Source organism: Dreissena polymorpha, chromosome 11 (assembly GCF_020536995.1).
Source record: "Dreissena polymorpha isolate Duluth1 chromosome 11, UMN_Dpol_1.0, whole genome shotgun sequence".
Lineage (NCBI taxonomy): Eukaryota > Metazoa > Mollusca > Bivalvia > Myida > Dreissenidae > Dreissena > Dreissena polymorpha.
The window spans coordinates 57803456-57827014 of record NC_068365.1 but is presented as its reverse complement, the minus strand read 5'-3'; the positions used below and the strand labels follow the sequence as shown (position 1 = coordinate 57827014).

General features: G+C 36.1%; 1 protein-coding gene and 1 long non-coding RNA gene across 4 annotated transcripts; both read left to right on the top strand.

Moving 5' to 3' along the window:
* The first annotated feature begins 6739 nt into the window (after positions 1-6739).
* On the top strand, positions 6740-19035 carry LOC127850338 (uncharacterized). 3 transcript variants are annotated; one of them, XM_052383313.1, is made up of 8 exons: positions 6740-6826; positions 9131-9309; positions 9589-9739; positions 10692-10743; positions 13063-13248; positions 13861-13979; positions 15454-15785; positions 18009-19035. In XM_052383313.1, the coding sequence occupies exons 1-8, from the start codon at positions 6769-6771 to the stop codon at positions 18255-18257; spliced, it is 1326 nt and encodes a 441-aa protein (XP_052239273.1). In that variant the 5' UTR covers positions 6740-6768; the 3' UTR covers positions 18258-19035. The 3 variants fall into 3 exon arrangements, with proteins under 3 accessions (XP_052239273.1, XP_052239275.1, XP_052239274.1); XM_052383315.1 differs by lacking the exon at positions 6740-6826 and adding an exon at positions 8383-8496; XM_052383314.1 differs by lacking the exon at positions 6740-6826 and adding an exon at positions 8399-8502.
* LOC127850350 (uncharacterized) lies at positions 9819-10427 on the top strand. The gene is made up of 2 exons (XR_008035229.1): positions 9819-10040; positions 10203-10427. It is a non-coding gene; the product is annotated as an uncharacterized LOC127850350 (long non-coding RNA).
* Positions 19036-23559: the final 4524 nt, after the last annotated feature.

Here is a 23559-nt window from a genome sequence, read left to right as displayed (position 1 = left end):
GGGTCCCTCAAATTTAGGCCTAGCAGGAGCACTGTATGTGATTATAAAAACATATAAAACAATAAAGAAGATATGATGTGGTTGGTATTTATGCAACAATATACATGAAACTGGTACTTTCTAATCGACCTCTTACTGAGCACAATATATTACCCGTTGAACTTGTGTTATTTTTTTGAAATCGTATATCGTTTTTAATATTATAAATAATAAATGCCGATGCAAGAGGTATCGGGAGCAGCATGCATGCATTTTATTAACATGGTCTTCGGTGCGTGCGTTCACCTTTCTGGGGCGGTGACACAAGTTCATTTCATGCATGGCATTGTATTAAATATATGTTCTCTAATATCTGTTTAGTATATTACAGGGATTATTCACTTTTCATGTAGCCGTCGATTCCAGATGACGATTTAGTTTGTTTTTGGAGTATAGTGCAAGTAACAGAAAACTATCACCCAGAGTTCCAGGAAACTCTGAAAGTTCGAGAGACCAACCTTTGTATATCAGTACCCGGTTTGAGCTGGATTATGGGTGAACGTGGCATCGAACCTGCGACCCATAGGTTATGGTATCAACACAATATTTTAGTTAACACAACTAGTATAATAAAACAAGAGGGCCAGAATGGCCCTAGTTCGCTTACCTGAGAGTAGTCGGTTCATTCAATCTTTACCAAATGTCAAACTTTACCTAGATATTGTCCAGACAAACATCCTGGTCAAGTTTTATCATTATTTCCTCTGCGAGTCATGATTAATGTACCTATGAAGTTTTATGATCTTAGGCGTAAGCATTCTTGAGTTATCATCCGGAAACCATTTTTCTAAGTTGAGTCACCGTGACCTAGACAGAAATTGTGTGAATCCGTTTTTTGGCAGTGACCTTGACCTTTGACCTAGTGACATGATAATTAATAGGGGTCATCTGCGAGTCATGATTAATATACCTATGAAGTTTCATGAACCTAGGCATAAGCGTTCTTGAGTTATCATCCAGAAACCATTTTACTATTTTAGGTAACCGTGACCTTGACCTTTGACCTAGTGACCTGAAAATCAATAGGGGTCATCTGCGAGTCATGATCATTGTACCTATGAAGTTTCATGATCCTAGGCATAAGCGTTCTTGAGTTATTATCCAGAAACCATTTTACTATTTCAGGGCACCGTGACCTTGACCTTGAACTAGTGACCTGAAATTCAATAGGGGTCATCTGCGAGTCTTGATAAATGTACCTATGAAGTTTCATGATCCTAGGCATAAGCGTTCTTGAGTTATCATCTGGAAACCATTTTACTATTTCGGGTCACCGTGACCTTGACATTTGACCTAGTGACCTGAAAATCTATAGGGGTCATGTACGAGTCATGATCAATGTACCTATTAAGTTTCATGATCATAGGCATAAGCGTTCTTGAGTTATCATCCGGAAACCATTTTACTATTTCTGGTCATCGTGACCGTGACCTTTGACCTAGTGACCTGAAAATCAATAGAGGTTATCTGCGAGTAATGATCAATGTATCTATGAAGTTTCATGATCCTAGACATAAGCGTTCTTGAGTTATCATCAGAAAACCATTTTACTGCTTTGGGTCACCGTGACCTTGACCTTTGACCTAGTGACCTGAAAATCAATAAGCATTATCTGCGAGTTATGATCAATGTATCTATGAAGATTCATGATCCTAGGCATAAGCGTTTTTGAGTTATCATCAGAAAACCATTTTACTGCTTTGGGTCACCGTGACCTTGACCTTTGACCTAGTGACATGAAAATCAATAGGGGTCATCTGCGAGTCATGATCAATGTATCTATGAAGTTTCATGATCCTAGGCATAAATGTTCTTGAGTTATCTTCCGGAAACTATTTTACTATTTCGGGTCATCGTGACCTTGACCTTTGACCTAGTGACCTGAAAATCAATAGGGGTCATCTGCGAGTCATGATCAATGTACCTATGAAGTTTCATGATCCTTGGCATAAGCGCTCTTGAATTATCATACGGAAACCATCTGGTGGACGGACGGACCGACATGAGCAAAACAATTTACCCCCTCTTCTTCGAAAGGGGGGGGGGCATAATGAGAAAACTGCCCCCCTCCCAGCAGCCATGTTACTCAACTGACCGGAACCATTTTTGAACTCAAACTCTCGTATCAAGGAAACAAATGTTCTGAACAAATTTCATGAAAATTGGGCCAAAAATGTGACTATTACTGTGTTCACATGTTTTCACTATATACATATAGAGAACGATGCCCCGTCCACTGGTGGCCATGTTTTTTCACCCATCCCGACCATTTTCAAACTCGTCCGAGATATCAATAAAACCAATGTTTTTACCAACTTTCATGATGATTGGGCAAAAATTGTGACTTCTAGAGTGTTTACAAGGTTTCTCTATAGCCAAATAGGGAAAACTGCCACTATATACATATAGAGAAAAATGCCCCGCCCACTGGCGGCCATGTTTTTTTCACCGATCTCGACCATTTTCGAACTCGTCCGAGACATCAATTGAACTAATGTTTTGACCAACTTTCATGATGATTGGGCAAAAATTGTGACTTCTAGAGTGTTTACAAGGTTTCTCTATAGACAAATAAGGAAAACTGCCCCGCCCACTGGCGGCCATGTTTTTCAACGGATCGGAACCACTTTTGAACTCAACCAAGATATCATTAAGACAAATATTTTGAAAAAGTTACATGAAGATTGGGCATGAAATGTGACTTATACAGTGTTTACAAGGTTTTCCTTTTTTCTTACCTAGTGACCTGGTTTTTGACCCGGCACAACCCAGTTTCTAACTCGGCCGAGATTTCATTGGGACAAAGCTTCTGATCAAGTTTCATGAAGATGGGACAAGAAATGTGGCCTCTACAGTGCTTACGAGCAAATTTTAACGGACGGACGGACATACGACGGAAAAAGACCGGTCACAAAAGCTCACCTGAGCAATCAGGTGAGCTAAAAAAAGTTGATTGTAGTGCATAATGATATCGTGATAAACAGAAGCGACAAAATGTTTTAGTGGCTTGTCAATACGCAGTTATTTTGCCATGACCGGTAAACATTAACATTTCTTTTTTTTTAGATCCTTTCAGTGACACAAATGTTTGGGCCTCCCTACAATATGCAGCTGACGACGAACAAACTAAATTCTTATTTATCATAACAGGAGAAAATAAAAGCGTTTACTTTCCACCGTCAGTATTTACACAACGGAAGTCCTATCAGTAGCCGCTGAGTATTTCTCCGGTCACATTTCAATTCAAATTAATGTGCCCAGATATGGTCGTATCACTTTCCGCAAACACGCTAAATAAACATGGTCTGTTTGATTTCTTGATTTGATTGTCAAAGGGCATGTTTCAATAAAATAAGCGAATTTCAGTAGTGGTCTTTTCGCATTTGCATTCAAATGGGACGTACATTCGAAAGTTGTTTGTTTTGTAAGACATGGTATGAGAAAATATCGCCAGTGCCAATAATTAATAAAGTGGGGCTTTGACGTGGTCATTGCAACTGTATTTCATTCAATTTGATCGTCAGTTTTTATATTGCATATAATTAGACATTAATTAAATGCATTGCATGGACATATTGTACTCAAAATTACAGCCAAACTTAGTTCCACAAAGGCGTATCTGCTTATGTGGCCAGCGTCGAGAAGACACTTTTCATCATTAGGTGGCCTGAATATCAACATCGAGCCATCGACCTAACGCGCAGTAACGGAGTAGTGCGTTTTGTGTCTACACTTGCTTCGAGACTCTTTAGTGAAAATAAATACCAATGCCAACCATATATATCCCGCTCTCCTCTGTCGTGTAAATGGCTCGACCCAATGTTAGTCTCATAGCATGTCCTAGAGCTGCGTGCACGTGAACGTTGCAGACACGTCATACCAGCACGAGCGTAACTACGGTATGGACATACACTCTCATTGTTTTAATCCTTATAGTTTGAAGCACTTTTAAAACAGTAAAAGTGCATTTATTTCATTTATTTGCTATTTCGTCTGACATTAAATGTGAACGCCGTGTTGATATGTAATTGTGTTGATTGTACAAGTGCGATACTCGATCGAAAGACCATTAATTTTACGTAATCAATTAAGCCCCATCTGTATCACGATTCTGGGTCAAACATTAAAGGGCATGCAAGATAAGTATTGATGCAAAGCATCAAAGGGCGTCGGGAATTTCAGTGTAAAAGGCACTCAATGAAGTTACATGGAACGATTTTTTTTCTACTGTAAATATTAATATATTGGTCGATTATTTTAAACAAAATAGAAAAAGATACTGGTATAACCATTATCTTTAATTTTGTGTTATAACCCCCAAATAACCATTATTTATGATGTTGTGTTATAACCCCCAAATAACCATTATCAATGATTTTGTGTTATAACCCGCAAATATTTCATAGTTCATTTTATTTACACTGGTTTCCTTTTTTACTGGCATCCGTGTGCAGTTTTCATTAATGGAACAGAATTGTGTAGGTTTTTAAAAATCTGTTTCATCGTGAAAGCGTAATTTCATATTTTTCTCAACTTCAAGGGGAGATGATTCTGAACTTATTCTTACTTCGCTCATTTACGATAGGGGTAGAGTACTCATTGATATGAAAACACTGTAAAAGTTTGAATTTTTTTTTTAATGAAAACTGTAAATTGCATAAAGAAGCTGCATTCCACAATACTTTGAAATTCAGTAAAAGATCATAATAGATTAATTGCTCCGATATTCATCATTTTCAAGAGGGTTCCAGAAACACTGATATAAAAACACTTAACAAGTTTGGAAAGATTCAGACGAAAGTTGTGAAATCTTTTAAACAAGTGGAAAATCTTTATTTTCTCAAATTTAATAGAAAAAAATTCTGGACTTATTGTCCCGATGTTTCTCATTTTAAATGAGGTAAAAATGCTCATTGATATGAAGACACTGTAAGTTTGGAAAGAATCTGATGAAAAATGTTGACATAATCACCTAACCAAGCAGTTTTTCACTTTTATTTTTAAATTCAAAGAGACATAATTCTGGACTTATTGTCCGATATTGCTCATATAGAGTTTGGGTTGGGTCCTCATTGATAAAAAACCTGTGCAAGTTTGGGAACAATCGGATGAAAATTTTGGACTTCGAACAACGATTTCAAATTTTCTCAAATTCTTAGGAAGATAACTATGGACGTAATGGTCGGATAATGCTAAAGGGTCCATACCACCTGGATAATAATACGTGTCGCGCTTCGTGCTCTATATGTGGTTCTAAAAAAAAACTCCGAGGAGTGCTTGACTCTATGGAAACGGGTTGCTGGGACACAGCTCCTCCTTGATAAGCGGCTGCTTCCTTTATCGCAACTCATTGTTACAATCAATAATACGTGTCGCGCTTCGCGCTCTATATGTGGTAGGGATAATACTTAGGGCCTATGATAGACAACCATAAAAAAACATGGATAATAGATGTGTTGTTTGCATTTATTTGTTAATATAAAAACACGTGTATTTTTTTAATAAGATATTTAAGTGATTAAGAAATTTTAATTAACGTTGTCACCACGCGGCAACCATTAATTTTAATAAAAAAAATATCCAATTGTAGTAAAATGGATTTTTAAATGTCTACATAAAATAAAGCTTTATTATATTTATTAACCTGACTGAAAAACTCAGGCGCCGAACTGTTCCGTTCGTGCCGGAACCCGGGATTGAACTGGGGGCCTTTAGATGATTGTTGCGTACACAACTTCAGTCTAACGCTCTCCCAACTGAGCTATTCCGGCTGAGATCATTTATGTACTTCTATTTGGTGAAGTTGTCTATAGCGATCGTTATTATATGTCTATTAATAAACTAATACATTGAACGTTTTCGTACCACTACGCCTTCCAGTAAACTTGCTTGCATGATAGGTCGTCAAATATCGTACTACATTGATTCTCCACTAAATAAGCAAATTAGAAAAACCACAAAATAAAAATATTTTGATTATGTTTTGTTTTTATACAAAACCAGAAAGTTTCGCGTATTTGCCCAGTCCCTGTGATCTTTCCCCTGTGATCAGTTGTGGATCAGTTATTAATTGAAACAATTAGCTTTGCATTATTGGCAATAAATGTTGTAATAAATGTAATAGGCACAAATGCAGTACTTATTTACACTAATTTACACACAAAATCACCACTATGCAAGATATTTTTAAAACAAAAATCTATACATTGATCCGTAAAATAACTTCTCCTCCCATAAGCGAAAAAAAATGCATTACATACTAGTCGCCGCTCTCCAGAGCGACGCCAATAAATACTTTTTTTTATTATTCAATATCATACATACAATGCAAACATGTATATGATCATACTGCATAGTGATTGTACAAAGCAATAAAGTTCAGACATGTTATACAAGATATGCTAATATATATTTTTTAGAGAGAAAAGAAAAGAACAACAGAGGAATAGTTATGAAAAAAAAGATGAATTGTATAAAGTCGGAAGAAAAGCATACTGGACTTGTGTGTTTTGTTGTATATGCACAATGATCTTGTCAGATTGAAAAAAAAATATAAAAAGAAAAACAAAACTATTTTAGAGAGATAAACTAACATTAGAATGAAATGTATATAAGTGGACAAAAACATTATGAGAATTTAATCCGATTCCATTTTTGTTCAAAGATTTGTAATGTGTCATTACTGAGGGCTATTTCTTTCCCAATAAATACTTCATACGCGTGAATTGAATGCATCACAGGGATGCATCAACAGCTTCTTATCCGGGTACCCGAACCGAAAGTACCAGTGAGTACATTGCTTTTATAGACTGAACCATTAGTTACTAACACATTTATCGAAGCGCCAATTGTGTGAGGTAATTTTGATGGGAAAATGCCATCCGTCACTTGATAAAATTCTTCCACAATATTTATACTTATTTATACAAGTGTGGCATCGATCTCTTATGCACAATAACACGAAAATGCTATTCTATCACACGTCTTGTCGATATTTGACTGGTGTCAAGCATATCCTAGTTCCAATGGGTCAAGTGGGGTGAATAACTAGGTCGCCAGGTAAAATCTTAGAAAAAACAACAGTTTTGCCTTCTTTTTATTTTTTTCATAATCACTTCAGTATCACTTTACAGGACATATTTTTGACACACATTAAAGAAACTTAGTCAGAATGGATAGCTTTATAGTGTAGAGGTCAAGTTCGAATCTGGGTCAAGTGGGGTTACAAACTAGCTCAAAATATCGAATTAAAAAAAACCCCACTCCACACACCACATTTATGACTTAATCTAGCTCAAAGCTTGTTATAAACTTAATAGTAATAATACCTAGGCCAATTTTGAACCTGCTTCAAGTGAGGTAAATACTAGGTCACCAGGTCTAATCTTGAAATAAACTTGTAACGACAATAGAAACAACATGACAAAATAAATCTTGATGAAACTGTATGCTTATATTGACAATATATGTGCCAAGTTCTTGTGATTGTCAATTAGTCGAATATTAACGAAAAAGGCGTGCAATTCGAAAATGACCAACTTGCTATGGATCAGTAATTCTTGTCAATCTCATTTAGAAATATTTGCACAAATCGATCGTAAAATACATTTATAGGGCAAAATGTCATGTAATATCGTCGATTTAGCCTTGAGAAAAACCACAGATTAAAAGTGTCCAATGAGAAAAGTTGTTGAGTGTAGTTGTATACCGAGATCTATCCCTCATTACATTTTTCAACAAATTTTTAACCATTCAGCATTTCAAACAAACTCTGTTGTTTTTGCTATGTGGTGTATGGCTATAGACATCATGTACATTATGACTTTATAATATACGATGGCAATAAAACAGAGGCTAAGACAAACTTAAATAACGGTACACGTGTTGATTAAGAGTTTATTGTACTAATTTATTTGACATTTAGCATTAATTTGCACTATCTTATGCACACAGTTGCAACGAATGTATTGGATGTACACTCAAAACAGGCCCCTGTTGAAAATTAAGTCGCCACTATAATTTTCCGTACGATATTAGATAAGACAGCGCCCGGGGGCGGTCATACTGTATCTGATGAAGCTCAATATTGCAGCAAATGTCTTATGACATAAATACCCAGACCTATAAACGATCTTTTAACAGCCTATTGGTGGCCTAAGAATTTATGCGAAGATCACGCGTCCCTGTAAAACGCGTCAGTGCTCGAAAATTAAATAAAAGCGCGTTGTAAACTTACGCGCAGATTTTAACGGGTTCTGATTATTGTGAAGACAGACAACGTCGCTTTTAGCCGTTTGGTGGAGTGTAACCGAAAAGCAAACGCTTGAACATCAACGATCATACGACGCTTAACGCGGAAATTCAATCGTGATACATCGGCTATCTCGGATTCCTCCGTAAGATGAAATAAATCGTCTGCTGATCCAGAGTGGCGGAAATTTCAACTTCGTTCTCAAAGTCAAAGTAAAAAATGTTATGCCAACTTATGGGTTTATTATAGTTCTGGCTACCATAACTTTAAATGTCGCTTTTTATGATTTTTGACTGGCGCGGTTATACTATATAAATACTATATAAATTGTACGCTGAAGTTTCTTTATCTAGGTTAATTAATGTGCGGGGTAGTCCAACTTATTGACGCTCTCAAATATGTTGGCAATATTTGGAGTTCCAAAAATTTAGCCCATATAAAAAGTATCTCTAAATTCTTTGCGCATCTTATAAATGAGACTAGGGGGGCGGGGCAACTCATAATGTTAGTCCATATCCATGGACTTAAAGATCCTTTCATAATTTCCTAGCCAGTCATTACACCCCCCAGACGTTACACAACATAAACAACACAACACAACAAAAACTTCAACATAACAAATTAAAATTTAAATAAGTATGTGACGTCTCTTATGGCCTGACCCCGTCCCTTCCTCATGTCACAGTTACACTTAATTACACCCCCCCCCCTCTGGAGCATTCTTTATGGACTGCCCACTGTCAAAGCAACATCTAACATAAATACAACTGTACTTAAGGATATGATACATTTATAAATACATTCATAAATAAATAAAATGCTGGTTATCAAATGTTTCAGTCATGGCTGACAATGAGGACCAACCCAACTTCTTTGAGCAGCTGCGTCAACTTTCCAAGGCTGTAGAACGACAGACCACGTCTCTCTCTACAGAGTACGGCAAGACAGACCGTCCATTCCGTTATCCTATCGTCATGAAACACATAACAGATCTTAAGCAGGAGACAAAAGAATTAAATGTGAGACACTCAAAAACGGAAGATTTGACATCACTTTTGAGTTTGTTTTGAAAATCGCTATTTATTATAATCTTATTTATCTTTTTAGGTATGAGGTTGTTAATAATAACTTATCTGCACATACAAATGTATTTTGTATTTAAAAACAATTATACATTGGTTTATAAATTGGAAGCCATATTGTTTTGTAAAAATGTGAACCAAATTATCATTCAAACCTACATGTCTGTAAAATGTTGTACTAATGTTGATATGGAGTCTACTTTTTTTTATTCATAGAAAAATACACAAGAAACAGTTGCCAGACTGAAAGAGTCTTCAAAAGACTGCGATGGGTTCTTGTTAGCAGCAAAAGATTTCATTGAAAGCCAACAAATGCAATTGGCTGGACTGGAAGAGAAGTTCTCACAATATGGATACAAGCCGTGGGGTAATTAAATATGATTATGTTACACAAAATTTATGCCTTTTAATAACGATACTATTTAATTCAATAGTCTTTTTAACCAGGTTTTCCGAAGGAAAAAACTGGTTATTAGATTGGCGAATGCGGGCGGGTTGGCTGGCTGGCTGGCGGGCTGGCGGAATAAGCTTGTCCGGGCCATAACTATGTCGTTCATTGTCAGATTTTAAAATCATTTGGCACATTTGTTCACCATCATTGGACGGTGTGTCGCGCGAAATAATTACGTCGATATCTCCAAGGTCAAGGTCACACTTTGAGTTCAAAGGTCAAAAATGGCCATAAATGAGCTTGTCCGAGCCATAACTATGTCGTTCATCGTCAGATTTTAAAATCATTTGGCACATTTGTTCACCATCATTGGACGGTGTGTTGGGCGAAATAATTACGTCGATATCTCCAAGGTCAAGGTCACACTTTGAGTTCAAAGGTCAAAAATGGCCATAAATGAGCTTGTCCTGGCCATAACTATGTCATTCATTGTGAGATTTTAAAATCATTTGGCACATTTGTTCACCATCATGGGACGGTGTGTCCCACGAAAGAATCACGTCAATATCTCCAATGTCAAGGTCGCCACGACTAAAAATAGATTTAAAAAAAAAAAAAAAAAACTTACAAAGGGGGTTAATTTTTTTTGGTCATTTCAAAAGTTCAGTTTGAGTTTTCTCCCTTTATCAGATTTTTTTTTCACAATGAAAACCTGGTTTTGTGACAATTTTGTCCCTTGTCTTATTTCTTCAACTGAAAAGGTTATATCTAAAGGTTACGTAATGGCTCCATTGGTGCTGTCACTTTCAGTTCCTGCAGATAATATACTTTGAGAATTTTTTTGTATTCATAATGCATATTGTGTAAGTATTTACAGGCTTTAAATTGTTGTCACTTGGTGTACTGTAACCTCTTGGTTCACTTCTAGTTTACACTGCTCCCTCAGTGGAGGACGCTGCAGAGGACACGGAGAAACAACTGTATCCTTGGCTTCATTACTCTTTATCTATTAAAAATGACTGTAACTTACAATATTTTTTTTTTTTGTTACTTATAATAATTTTTTTTATAACCATCCAGTTTAAGGCGTACCGATTGGCGACTATTTTTAAGATGGATGTATAACAACTTAGTGGTTTTCTAATATTTTTTGTGTTTGATTACCAATTTTAGTATTTGATGTACATGTAGTTAAAAAAATCATTAAAGAAGTTTCATAAGTCATCAAAAAGGTATATTTATGCCCCCCTTCGAAGAAGAGGGGGTATATTGCTTTGCTCATGTCGGTCGGTCGGTCGGTCCACCAGGTGGTTGTCGTATGATCACTCGACAACGCATACGCCTAGGATCATGAAACTTCATAGGTAGATTGATCATGACTCGCAGATGACCCCTATTGATTTTGAGGTCACTAGGTCAAAGGTCAAGGTCACGGTGACCCGAAATAGTAAAATGGTTTTCGGATGATAACTCAAGAACGCATACGCTTAGGATCATGAAACTTCATGGGTAGATTGATCATGACTCGCAGATGACCCCTATTGATTTTGAGGTCACTAGGTCAAAGGTCAAGGTCACGGTGACCCGAAATAGTAAAATGGTTTCCGGATGATAACTCAAGAACGCATACGCCTAGGATCATGAAACTTCATGGGTAGATTGATCATGACTCGCAGATGACCCCTATTTATTTTGAGGTCACTAGGTCAAAGGTCAAGGTCACGGTGACCCGAAATAGTAAAATGGTTTCCGGATGATAACTCAAGAACGCATACGCCTAGGATCATGAAACTTCATGGGTAGATTGATCATGACTCGCAGATGACCCCTATCAATTTTGAGGTCACTAGGTCAAAGGTCAAGGTCACGGTGACCCGAAATAGTAAAATGGTTTCCGGATGATAACTCAAGAACGCATACCCCTAGGATCATGAAACTTCATAGGTAGATTGATCATGACTTGCAGATGACCCCTATTGTTTTTGAGGTCACTAGGTCAATGGTCAAGGTCACGGTGACCCGAAATAGTAAAATGGTTTCCGGATGATAACTCAAGAACGCTTATGCCTAGGATCATGAAACTTGATTGGTACATTGATCATGACTGGCAGATGACCCCTATTGATTTTCAGGTCACTAGGTCAAAGGTCAAGGTCACAGTGACCCGAAATAGTAAAATGGTTTCCTGATGATAACTCAGGAAAGCTTATGGCTAGGATCATGAAACTTCATAGGTACATTGATAATGACTCGCAGATGACCCCTATTGATTTTCAGGGCACTAGGTCAAAGGTCAAGGTCACAGTGACAAAAAACATATTTACAAAATGGCTGTCACTACAACTTAGAGCCCATATGGGGGGCATGCATGTTTTACAAACAGCCCTTGTTAGTTTTTGGATACTAGTCTCAAACAAATAGGATTGTTGTCTAGGGAAGTAAAATAACGATATTTGCAATGAAATAACAATACCAGTATGCGGCCCAGATAGTGTTCATGATAGTTTAATGTCTCTGATACCAGTTAAGTCTGGTCCAATCTTATCCTACCCACTAAGATGTAAAAAAAACTTGTATAGCACTACTTGGCACTATAAAAACGTGACATCTAGGGAAAAAAATCATGCTTCAGCATTTTTTAAATGCTTTATTTATAGTATTCTTTAATGAAATTATGATTAAATTTTATTACACTGTATTATGATATAAAATATCAACTAATCATATGTTTTTATTGGTAAAGCATTTTTTACATAAAAATATAGCTGATTTTAAAGCATGACTGTATGTAATTACTAGTTACAGTAAATGCTATGTTTAAGGTAGTGTTGTTATGTGCATATTGAGTAGCGACAGTTTGTTTGTTTAATTGGAAAAAGGTTAACTGAACTCAAGATGTTTAGTTAAAAGATTTTTCATTGAAAACTGCTCCCAAATTAGTGCCTTTTTACCCTATATGCTTGCAATTTAGTATACATTTCTGTACAGTACTTTTTATACTTAAACATATGGATCAGTATAATTATGCATGTTCACATGTATGATATCCAGTGCTCCTGCTGGTTCAAAAAAAGAACATGGAAATGTAGTTTTACTTCATTTTTTTTTGTTCAAGGACACATGAAGATTTTTATGGTTGAAAATATCACAACTGTATAAACTTAACATGTGAATGGTGAATGATGATTAAAATAATGTATCCCCAGCAGCATTTAATCCTTTAACTTTCTTTTCATTCAAGAATTTATTTATAATTAAACACAATTTCATCTGATTTTTAAAACCTTGACACGCTCAAGACTGAAAACACCTCAGACCACCAGCAAATCATCAAAACCTAAAGAGAAACGTACTCCAAGAATAGAAGATGCCGGCATTTCACAGGCTACACTCGAGCTACTTGCAAACTTTGACAAGAATGCAAAGTTAGGGACAAAAACAAGCACAGAAGATGACGGAAAAAAGTCAAGAATATCTTCAAAAAGGTAAATAAAAGGACTCTACAAAATGTATTCTAAGGCCTTTTCAAGGCTACTTAAGGCTCTCTATTCAGTCAGCATTATTTTAATGATTCATTAGAGCATGATTGACTTTTATTTGAAAATTTTCAATTTTTCTATCCTTAGTTATAATTTATGCCTTTCTGCATAATTTTTTTTTTCCTTATAAACAAGAATGAATAACCCAATGCAGATTTTCTAGGGAATAGCAATCAAGCCCTGGACAATTATTGTACATTTACCATCATAGCCCTCTTGTTTTACATTTTGCTTCCAGCTCGCATGAGCAAGAATTGCTCAAGATGATTATTGTAGTCAGTGTGTGTTTCAGGGTCTACTTTTAATACATGTATGAAAGCAATTTTGATGACACTTTGTTAAGATGATCATTTTGACAATATGTTTGCACATTTAAAGGTCAGTTTCAGATATAAGTATGTGCACGGTTAAGTGATCGCTGTTTTATGACTAAATTAATGATTAAAACAGTGGGAAATCCCACAATTTTAAATCACACCAAATTAAATATAGGGATCTCATATTCTCAGTTAATTTACTAATTATAAGTAAAAAAAACTAAATGTCTCCTTGTTGCAGAATGTATGATGATGGAGACATACCGTCAGCATTTCGTCATAACGGTATTCTCACCACGCCAGGAATCTATAGTGACCCCAAAAAATTTAACGACCCTGACGCCTTATGCAATCATGCAGGTAACGTTAAATCATGCAGGTATCATTCAATCAGTCAGGTACATGTAACATTCAATCATTTAGGTAACATTCAATCGTGCAGGTAACCTTATATCATTCAGATAACATTAAATAATGCATGTAACATTAAATCATTATGGTAACTTTAAATCATGCTGGTAACATTCCAGCATGCAGGTAATATTCAATCATTCAGGTAATATTCAATCATGTAGGAAATATTCAATCACACAGGGACCATTCAATGATTGGGGTAACATTCAATCATGCAGGTAGCATTCAATAATTGAGGTAGCATTCAATAATTCAAGTAACATTCAATCATTCAAGTAACAAGAATCATGCAGGTAAAAATTAATCATGCAGGTAAAATTCAATCATGTAGGTAGCATTCAATTATGCAAGTAACATACAATAATTCATAATACATTTTAAGTACAAATGTATAGTAATTTTTCAAATGTTTAAAACTTAAATAGAATATTTAACATATGTTTGCCATAACAAATTATAACACATTTACCTATGGATGCTGAAAGGAACTAACTTATTGTTGTTGGTTAATATTTTTGGTGGGCATGAATTTGCGTTATGGAATGGTATGCAGAAAATTAGATTTCTGCAGAAATAAGTGATTCCTCAGCATTTTAGAATTTACTTCTAACAAACCAAGATTGTATCCATCAAACACCTGTATTTTTGTTCGTTAGTCTGTCCTGTACCAGCATTATTTTAAGCTCACCTGAGAACTAAGTGCTCATGTTGAAATATTGTGGTCACCGTAAGTCCGGTGTCATACGTCAACATATTTGTGCTCGAGAGACCATATCTTTCAGCCAATCTTGGTGAACTTTGTTCAGAATGTTGATGATGACAATAGCTGGTCCAGGTTCAAATCTGTCTCATTTTTTCCCCCAAAACTAGATCATCAGGTCAAATAAAAAAAACTTGTTACTGCTCTAGAAGCCATGTCAATCTTGATGACAGGTGGTTAGAATGTATATTTAGACATCCTTAAGGCCGAGTTGAAATATGGGTCACCTACAGCTCATTAGGTCACAACTCGAGAAGACATATTTATCACTCAATCTTGATCAAACACGGTCAGAATATTTATCTTTATCTCAAATCTTAAACTTACTTTGACGTTAAACTATGGGTCAATTGTGGTTTAAAACTATGTAACCAGTGTAAGTCTTGACCTTTAACTCAGGGGAGTGATTTAGGGTCGTCACAGACCTCTTGTTTATGTGTGGAGTCTCAGAATCTAATGACCCAATTTGAATTTAAATTTCGCATCGCAATAGGAGGGAACATGCACTCAATTGAAGTAACTAGGCCACAATTAGATGAAAATGAGCATCATCAAGCTTACATCTGTGTCAGCGATCTTTTTGTTCTTGTACCCCTAAACTAATACTAGTGGTACTTCTTTCAATGTTTCTTCTTTCAATTCTTCTCATATTTTACGCAGTTCTTGCAAGCCCAGTGGCCCCAATGTACGAAGATGAAGATAGTGATGAAACAACATTTCCATCAATCAGCTCTCTGAAATTCGAGGACAAGCCATCTGATACGCCGGAGTCCCCAAAACTGATGACCCCTGGCTTAAAGCAATTCTTGAACAGCATGAAAAAGGAGGAACACCATCATGGGGATAGAATGGACCATCATGCAAGCAAACGGCATGTGAATGTTGGGTTATTTCAGTCAGAAGTGAAAACTGAGCTGAAAGCCTATGGGAATTCGTTTTCTGCCTACAGCTCTGGCTTACCTAAGAGTCCAGAACTAACCTATAGCTTAGAGGTTTGTATATTGTATGATATCAGTGATTTATAATAGTGATAATTATTAGTAAATAATATCTGTGATTAATTTTCAAAGTCTTATTGACAGAAGTTCCGTCCTTTTTAGGATTTTGTTATGTTACAGGGGCAAAGACCCAGAGTTAAGAATGGTTTAGATGATTTTAATTAAATATGTTTGTGTCCTATATTAATTTCTGAATTACTTGAGGGCTTAACAAATATATATTCTCCCAGTAGGATGGCATATAGCAATTGCGCTGTCCGTCATTCTGTTTTTGGATTTTCTATGCTCCCCCAAAATAAATTTTGGGATGAGCATATAGTCGCCGCTTCGTCTGTCCGACCGGCCGTGCACAATTTTTGTCCGGGCTATTTCTCAGCAACTAATGACCGGAATTCAATGAAACTTTATGGGAAGCTTCACTACCAAGAGATGTGCATATTATCAACGGGTTCTGGTCGGATGATTTTTCACAGAGTTATGGCCCTTTGAAATTTTCCATTAACTGTACATATAGTGCAATTCTTGTCTGGGCTATTTCTCAGCAACTAATGACCGGAATTCAATGAAACTTTATGGGAAGCTTTACTACCAAGAGGAGATGTGCATATTATCTGCGGGTTCTGGTCGGATGATTTTTCACAGAGTTATGGTCCTTTGAAATTTTCCATTAACTGTACATATAGTGCAATTCTTGTCCGGGCTATTTCTCAGCATCTAATGACCAGAATTCAATGAAACTTTATGGGAAGCTTTACTACCAAGAGGAGATGTTCATATTATCAGCGGGTTCTGGTCGGATGATTTTTCACATAGTAATGGCCCTTTGAAATTTTTAATAAAAAAAATTCTTGTCCCCCCCAACTACTGTGCCCTCAAGACGTTTCCTTTTATCTGAATAAGTAGTGCAATATTGTGACAAAAAAACACTTTAAGGAGCATCACCCGTCTCCGATGGTTTCTTGTTTATAAACATTTTTAGATATGTACCTGATTTTTGGTGGATGAGTCTACTTGCATGGCTGAGAGATCAAGTTTGAGTTTTAGTCAAGTCCATTGACTTTTTAAAAGTTTATGATCTTTAGGCTTAGACATTTTCTTTAGAACAACAGTTTTCTGGACTACATGCTTTCAGATAATGACCTGATTTGTGGTGTATGAGTAAACCTACATGAATTAAAGATAATTTTCAAGTTTTGTTCTGGTCCATTGATTTTTGACAAAGTTATGTGCCATGGATTTTTTCCCAAAGGCTTTTAGATGCTGACCTTAATTTTGTAGTGCCAGTCTACTTACATTACTAACAGTTTGAGTTCAAGTTGTGTTCCATTCCTTTGATTTTTGACAAAGTGTCAGGCCTTGAACTTAACATGTTTTAAAAAATAAAACTTTTCTCCGATTTTTTTTTCTGGAATGCTTCACATGATGACTGTTCACTCGAGACTCTTTAATGTATCTAATGGAATTAGGCAGGGGCATCTGTGTACATTGGACACATACCTTGTTTGGTTATTTAACCATTTACCATATAGATTTTTTGATGCATTTGTAGTCCCTTAGAAATGTAAATTTAATTAAAGACCTTTATAACTAGATTCAAGTTTTAAAGGCTTCATTTCAAACCCTTAGATGAGCAGCAAACAGCATAAAACCTGAACAGACTGCGAGTCACTCGCAGGCTGTTCTGGTTTGATGCTGTTTGCACATAGCCATTTTCAATATGCTTCTGAGTGGAAAAGGCTTACGCACATTGGTACCGCATAGTATAACAATCAGGTGCAGGGGTACCACCAATGTGTGCGTGCTCTTGCCTTGACACCACCCAGCTAATTGATGTCCCTTTCTAAGACTCAATCAACAAGACATGCTTGCTTTCAATGGTGCAATTAAGTTTTTGAGAAGATAAAGGTTAAATAAATTGAAAATTGTGTTCAACTAATATCTTTGGTGGAATAGTAACTTATTAAGTTACTGTTTAACCGTACAAAGCATTCTTATGGCATAAATCTTGTGCAAAGTTACTCTATAACCACACAAAGCAGTTGATAAAATTAATAATGTGCGTTCAGCCCAACACATTTCAATGATTTGAACAAAATAAATTTCAAATGTATTCAGGGTTAAACCATGGTATCTGCTGGGTATTTCTTTGATCTTTACAGTAGTTTCCAGCTCATCCTTTGGCGAATATACCCAATGTAGCATGCATTACTTTTTCAGGCACTGTCAGAAATGACTGGCATGTTCCGCATCAACCCGATGCCACAGGCTCCCACAATGCCTCCCTCCCTACAGATGACGTCCAACAAGGAGAATGTAACTCCTACCGAGCCTGAACTGTTGTCCAGTCGAATTGGGCGCTCGAAAATGCCTCAGGAGAACGGGTCAAAGAAAACAAACTTGTTCTCCAATGATCTACCTCCTTCACCAAAACTTTTGGGAAATTATGATTTTTTAAAAACTAAATAGAAACTGATTTTACCAAATATGATTTGTGAGATATTTATTATCCTACTGCCGAATTTAGACTTGAACATATGTACATGTGTGTAAAATGTGTTAGGTGTTTTTTTACCTAACATTAATTCTAGTGTATTGCTATTATTGGTTGTAATTGCATGACCAAGGCATTAAATCGTATTTAGAGACAGCAGTTTTGCATCTCAATCATAATTATTGTTACATATTGGCTCTGTATTATGCAGGTTGAGGCCTATTCTAGCAACTTTCTTTTCTTTGCTCACCTGAGACCATAGTGCTCTTATGCTCAGTGACACTGCAAGGCTCAGAGGCAATGATACATTTTGTGTTTTGCAGAAATAAACAAAAAGGTGTAAGTAAAGGGTTATTTCTCTTCTTAAAAATGCTTTTAACTGATTTGCACCTGTGATTGATTTGCAGCATATGTTAAAGCATATAGTATTTTGTCTTTATGAACCAACATTGAAAGCATTAAGACATAGGGGGAAATTGCCTGTCATAGAATTTTCTTCTATAGAAATGTTATATACTTTCTCAGAAAATGACTCATTTTAGCATATTTGTCTGGACTGTAACTTCATTTATACAACAATTTTATGCCCTCATTTTATAAGGGAGGGGGGGCATTTAAATGCTCTATGGTTTGTACCTCCTCCCCGAACACTTTTTTTGTGTTACGTGAAGCTAAAAAAGCATTTGTGCTAGAGGTATGAATATTCACAACTGGATTTATTACCTTTTTTGTTATAAAAAAATACCATTTTAACTTGTTTCGTGCATAATTAAAAACGTATTGCTGCTAGAGGGCTGAAATTCTGCAAACATATTAATTAATCAGCGTGTGCACCTAAATTGTTTGGCTAAGTGTTTTTTCCGACATGTGTCCAGTGGGGGCACAAGAGTCGTACGGCCACATTTCTAGCTTAAACATAATTTAAATACATGTATACCAAAAATGTGCACAATATGGATGAGGTCTAGGCTCTCCCTGGCTTAAAATAATCCTAAACCAAATTTAGTTTATCATGACATAAACCTTTTCATGTTCAATATTCCACGTTGTTAATTTGGCAATGAGAAGAGTAAGCCCTGTTCTGTCCCCTCTTAGGAAACAGTAACAGGGTGCAGAATCAACAGGGTTTTCAGGGGTTTACACACGGCTGGACAGAATTTAAACATACTGCTAAGAACTTTATTTTTTCAAATATCTTAAGTTATTGAAATTCATTTGCAAAAAGCTTTAGTGCATAAGACAGTTTTTCTTGCAGTTTGTGCCAATATCTTAAGGTATAAGAATAAATACTTGAATATAATGTGAAATCAGTGACAACATTTCATGTTGTGTGAAGCATAAATGTGAAGTACACAAGGAATTTTTTAACAAGAACACAGGCTTATTAAATAAAGTAATTCTGATATATTTCAAATCTGTCTTTTATGCACTAGTTGAAATTGTTAAGAAAAATTGTTTAAACAAGCAATATGGTCCCCTACTGGTGAAACCATTTTCAGCAATATTTCTAGTCTATTTGTTGCCATAGCAACCAGAATTCTTGACATTAGAACAAAATGAAATGACGTTTATAATCTCAATATTGCCATCCATCCAAGTTTCAACTTTCATGAATTTTTTTTTGAAGATCTTTTAAAGTTATCACAGGATCCACCATTTTAAGCAATATTACTAGTCTATTTGTTGCCATTGCAACCAGAATTCTTGACGTAGGAACAAAATGAAATGACATGCATAATCTCCATATTGCCATGTTTCAAGTTTCATGAAAAATTTGAAGAACTTTTAAAGTTATCGCAGGATCCAGAACAGACTCACAGACTGACGGACACACAGTGCGCAAAGTCCCCTCTGGTTTCACCGGTAGGGGACAATAAGTTATTTGAAAAAAAGAACCACTTACCGGTGTGTTTACATCTATTAATTGGGAACCCCACAAAGTCACGTGATCCTGCACCCTGGTAAACAGTACAAAAACGGCCAAAGGTGATATGTAATAGACAGGTGGTTAAACAAGAGGCCCTTGAAGGCCTGAATCGCTCTACTGCTATAAACACTATGCAAGTTTGGAAAGAATAAGATGGAAACTGTGTACTTAAACGCGAAAACAAGGAGAATTTTCTCAAATTCAAGGGGAGATTATTGTGTACTTATTTTTCCGATACTGCTCATATTCAATAGGGTTCAAGTCCTCATTGATATAAAGATACCGTGCAAATTTGGAAATAATTGGATGAAAACTGGAATTAATTGCGTAAACAAGCTGGATTTCAAAATTTTCTCATATTCAAGGGGAAGTCATTCTGGACTTATTGCTTCGATATTGCTCTTTTTAAAAAAGGGGTTTGAGTCCTCATTGATACAAAGACACTGTGCAAGTTTGCCAAGAATTGGATGAAAATTATGGACTTTATCACATACAAGAGGGCCAAGATGGCCCTAGTTTGCTCACCTGAGAAGAGTCAGTTCAATCAATCTTAACCAAACGTCAAAGTTGACCTAGTCTTAAGATATTGTCCAGACAAACATCCTGGATGTTCTTGGAATAAAAGTAAGTATTTTTTTATATTTTATATATATATTCAAGCCTTATTTCACAATTTTTTCAAATTTAAGGGGAGATAATTCTGGACTTTTTACTCTGATGTAACCCATTTTCAATAGGGTCCGAGTCCTCACTAATATAAAGACACTGAACAAGTTTGAAAAGAATCGGATGAAAACTGTGGACTTTATCGCGTAAACAAGAACAAGTCTAACGCACGCACACAACGACGGAAACCACGCCATGACATAAGCTCTTCAGGCCTTCGGCCAGTAGAGCTAAAAATAAGTTATTGTTAATGGGCTTGACATTGTTGTGAGCTGGAATTGAATCATTTCCTAGGCCTAATTGATCCACAGTCGCCAACTTGTATTTTATGTTTAATTTAATTGAGTTGTTTCAAGCTTTGAAAAAGCTAGTTGCCCTGCTTTTTAACCCAACTGTAACCAACTTTTAAAATTGAGTTTCCTGGGCTTAAAACTACTGGCATCAGGCAAACAGGCAACCGAGTTCTTGGAATAAAAGTAAGTTATTTTTGTTGAAGCTGCTTTGGATTTCACTTTGGTTTTCACTTATAAATAAATTCTTTGAGCGTATTCAGGCGTCTCTGGCTGGACGCCTTTAGTTAATTGAATTACAACCAGTCAGTGGTGTCATCCTGACCGGAAATAAGCGTTCCTCAAATAAATATTTCCGCATTACATAAATGCTCACAAAGTTACATTACTCATAACCGTCCTGTGACTGGTTCATTTGTGTTAGCGAAGGAGACCGCACTACCACACCTGGATACGACAGTTGAGTTTGATAATGGTTTGGATCGATAAAAAAACATGGCCACCAGGGGGCGTCTTTTTCCTTATATTTATATAGTAAAAAAGCTTGTGAACACTCTGGAAGTCACATTTTTGCCTAATCATCATGAAATTTTGTCAAAACATTAGTTATGTGGATGTCTCCGACGAGTTTGAAAATGGTCGTGATCAGTGAAAAAAACATGGCTGCCAGGGAGTGGGGCGGTTTTCTTTATATGTGTATAGTGAAAACATGTGAACAGTCTAGAAGACACATTTTTTGCCCAATCTTCATGAAATTTGGACATATCTTGGAAGAGTTAAAAAATAGTTCAGGTCTGTTAAAAAAACATGGCCGCCAAGGGGCCATTTGTTGTTCATTCTTCATGAAACTTGGTAAGAACATTTGTTCCATTGATATTTTGGGCTGCAAAGAACAGGTCATTTCTTTTTATCTCAGGTGAGCGACTTTGGGCCTTTCAGGCCCTCTTGTTTTGTTTTTTAATTTATTCTTGTTTTCTTTTAAATAGAACTTTTAAGATCCAAAGTTTACATTTATCAATATTAAACATTTAATGACAAACTGTGAAAAGGTCCCTTTTAGATGTTTACTAAACAAGAGGGCCAAACATTAAACTTGACCTAGATATTGTCCAGACAAACATCCTGGTCAAGTTTCATCATTATTGAACCAAAACTCTGGCATATGGAGTGATTTTGTTTTTGAAAGATTTGACCTGGTGACCTTTATTTTGAGTTGACCCCCCATACCAAATATCAAACTTTGCTTATAAAAATAAATATTATGACCAAGATTCATAAAATCTGAAACCAAATTGTGACCTCTAGAGTGTTTACAAGGATTTTGTATAATATAATGAAAATTTGGACAATCTAAAGGCAATAATTATGGCAATAATTATGTGATATATATATAAAACCAATCTTTCACCAAGTTTCATGATGATTGGGCAAAAAAATGTGACTTCTAGATTGTTCATAAGCTTTTTTTACTATATAAAGATGAGAAAACTGCCCCCCCCAGCAGCCATGTTATTCAACTGACCGGAACCATTTTCAAACTCAACTCTCATATCAAGGAAACAAATGTTCTGACCAAATTTCATCAAAATTGGGCCAAAAATGTGACTTTTACACATGTTTTCATTATATACATCTAGAGAAAAATGCCCTGCCCACAGGCGGCCATGTTTTTTCACCCATCTGGACCATTTTCAAACTCGTCCGAGATATCAATAAAACCAATGTTTTGACCAAATTTTATGATGATTGGGCAAAAATTGTGACTTCTAGTGTTTACAAGGTTTCTCTATAGCCAAATAATGAAAACTGCCCCCCCCCCGGCTGCCATATTATTGAACTAACCGGAACTCAACTCTCATATCAAGGAAACAAATGTTCTGACCAAATTTCATGAAAATTGGGCCAAAAATGTGACTTCTAGAGTGTTCACATGTTTTCAATATATACATGTAGAGAAAAATGCCCCGCCCACATGCGGCCATGTTTATCACCGTTCTGGACCATTTTCGAACTCGTCCGAGATATCAATAAAACCAATGTTTTGACCAACTTTCATGATGATTGGGCAAAAATTGTGACTTCTAGAGTGTTTACAAGGTTTCTCTATAGCCAAATAAGGAAAACTGCCCCCCCTCTGTGGCAGCCATGTTATTCAACTGACCAGAACCATTTTCGAACTCAACTCTCATTTCAAGGAAACAAATGTTCTGACCAAATTTCACGAAAATTGGGCCAAAAATGTGACTTCTGGAGTGTTCACATGTTTTCAATATATACATGTAGAGAAAAATGCCCCGCCCACTGGCGGCCATGTTTTTTCACCGATCTGGACCATTTTCGAACTCTTCTGAAATATCAATAAAACCAATGTTTTGACCAACTTTCGTGATGATT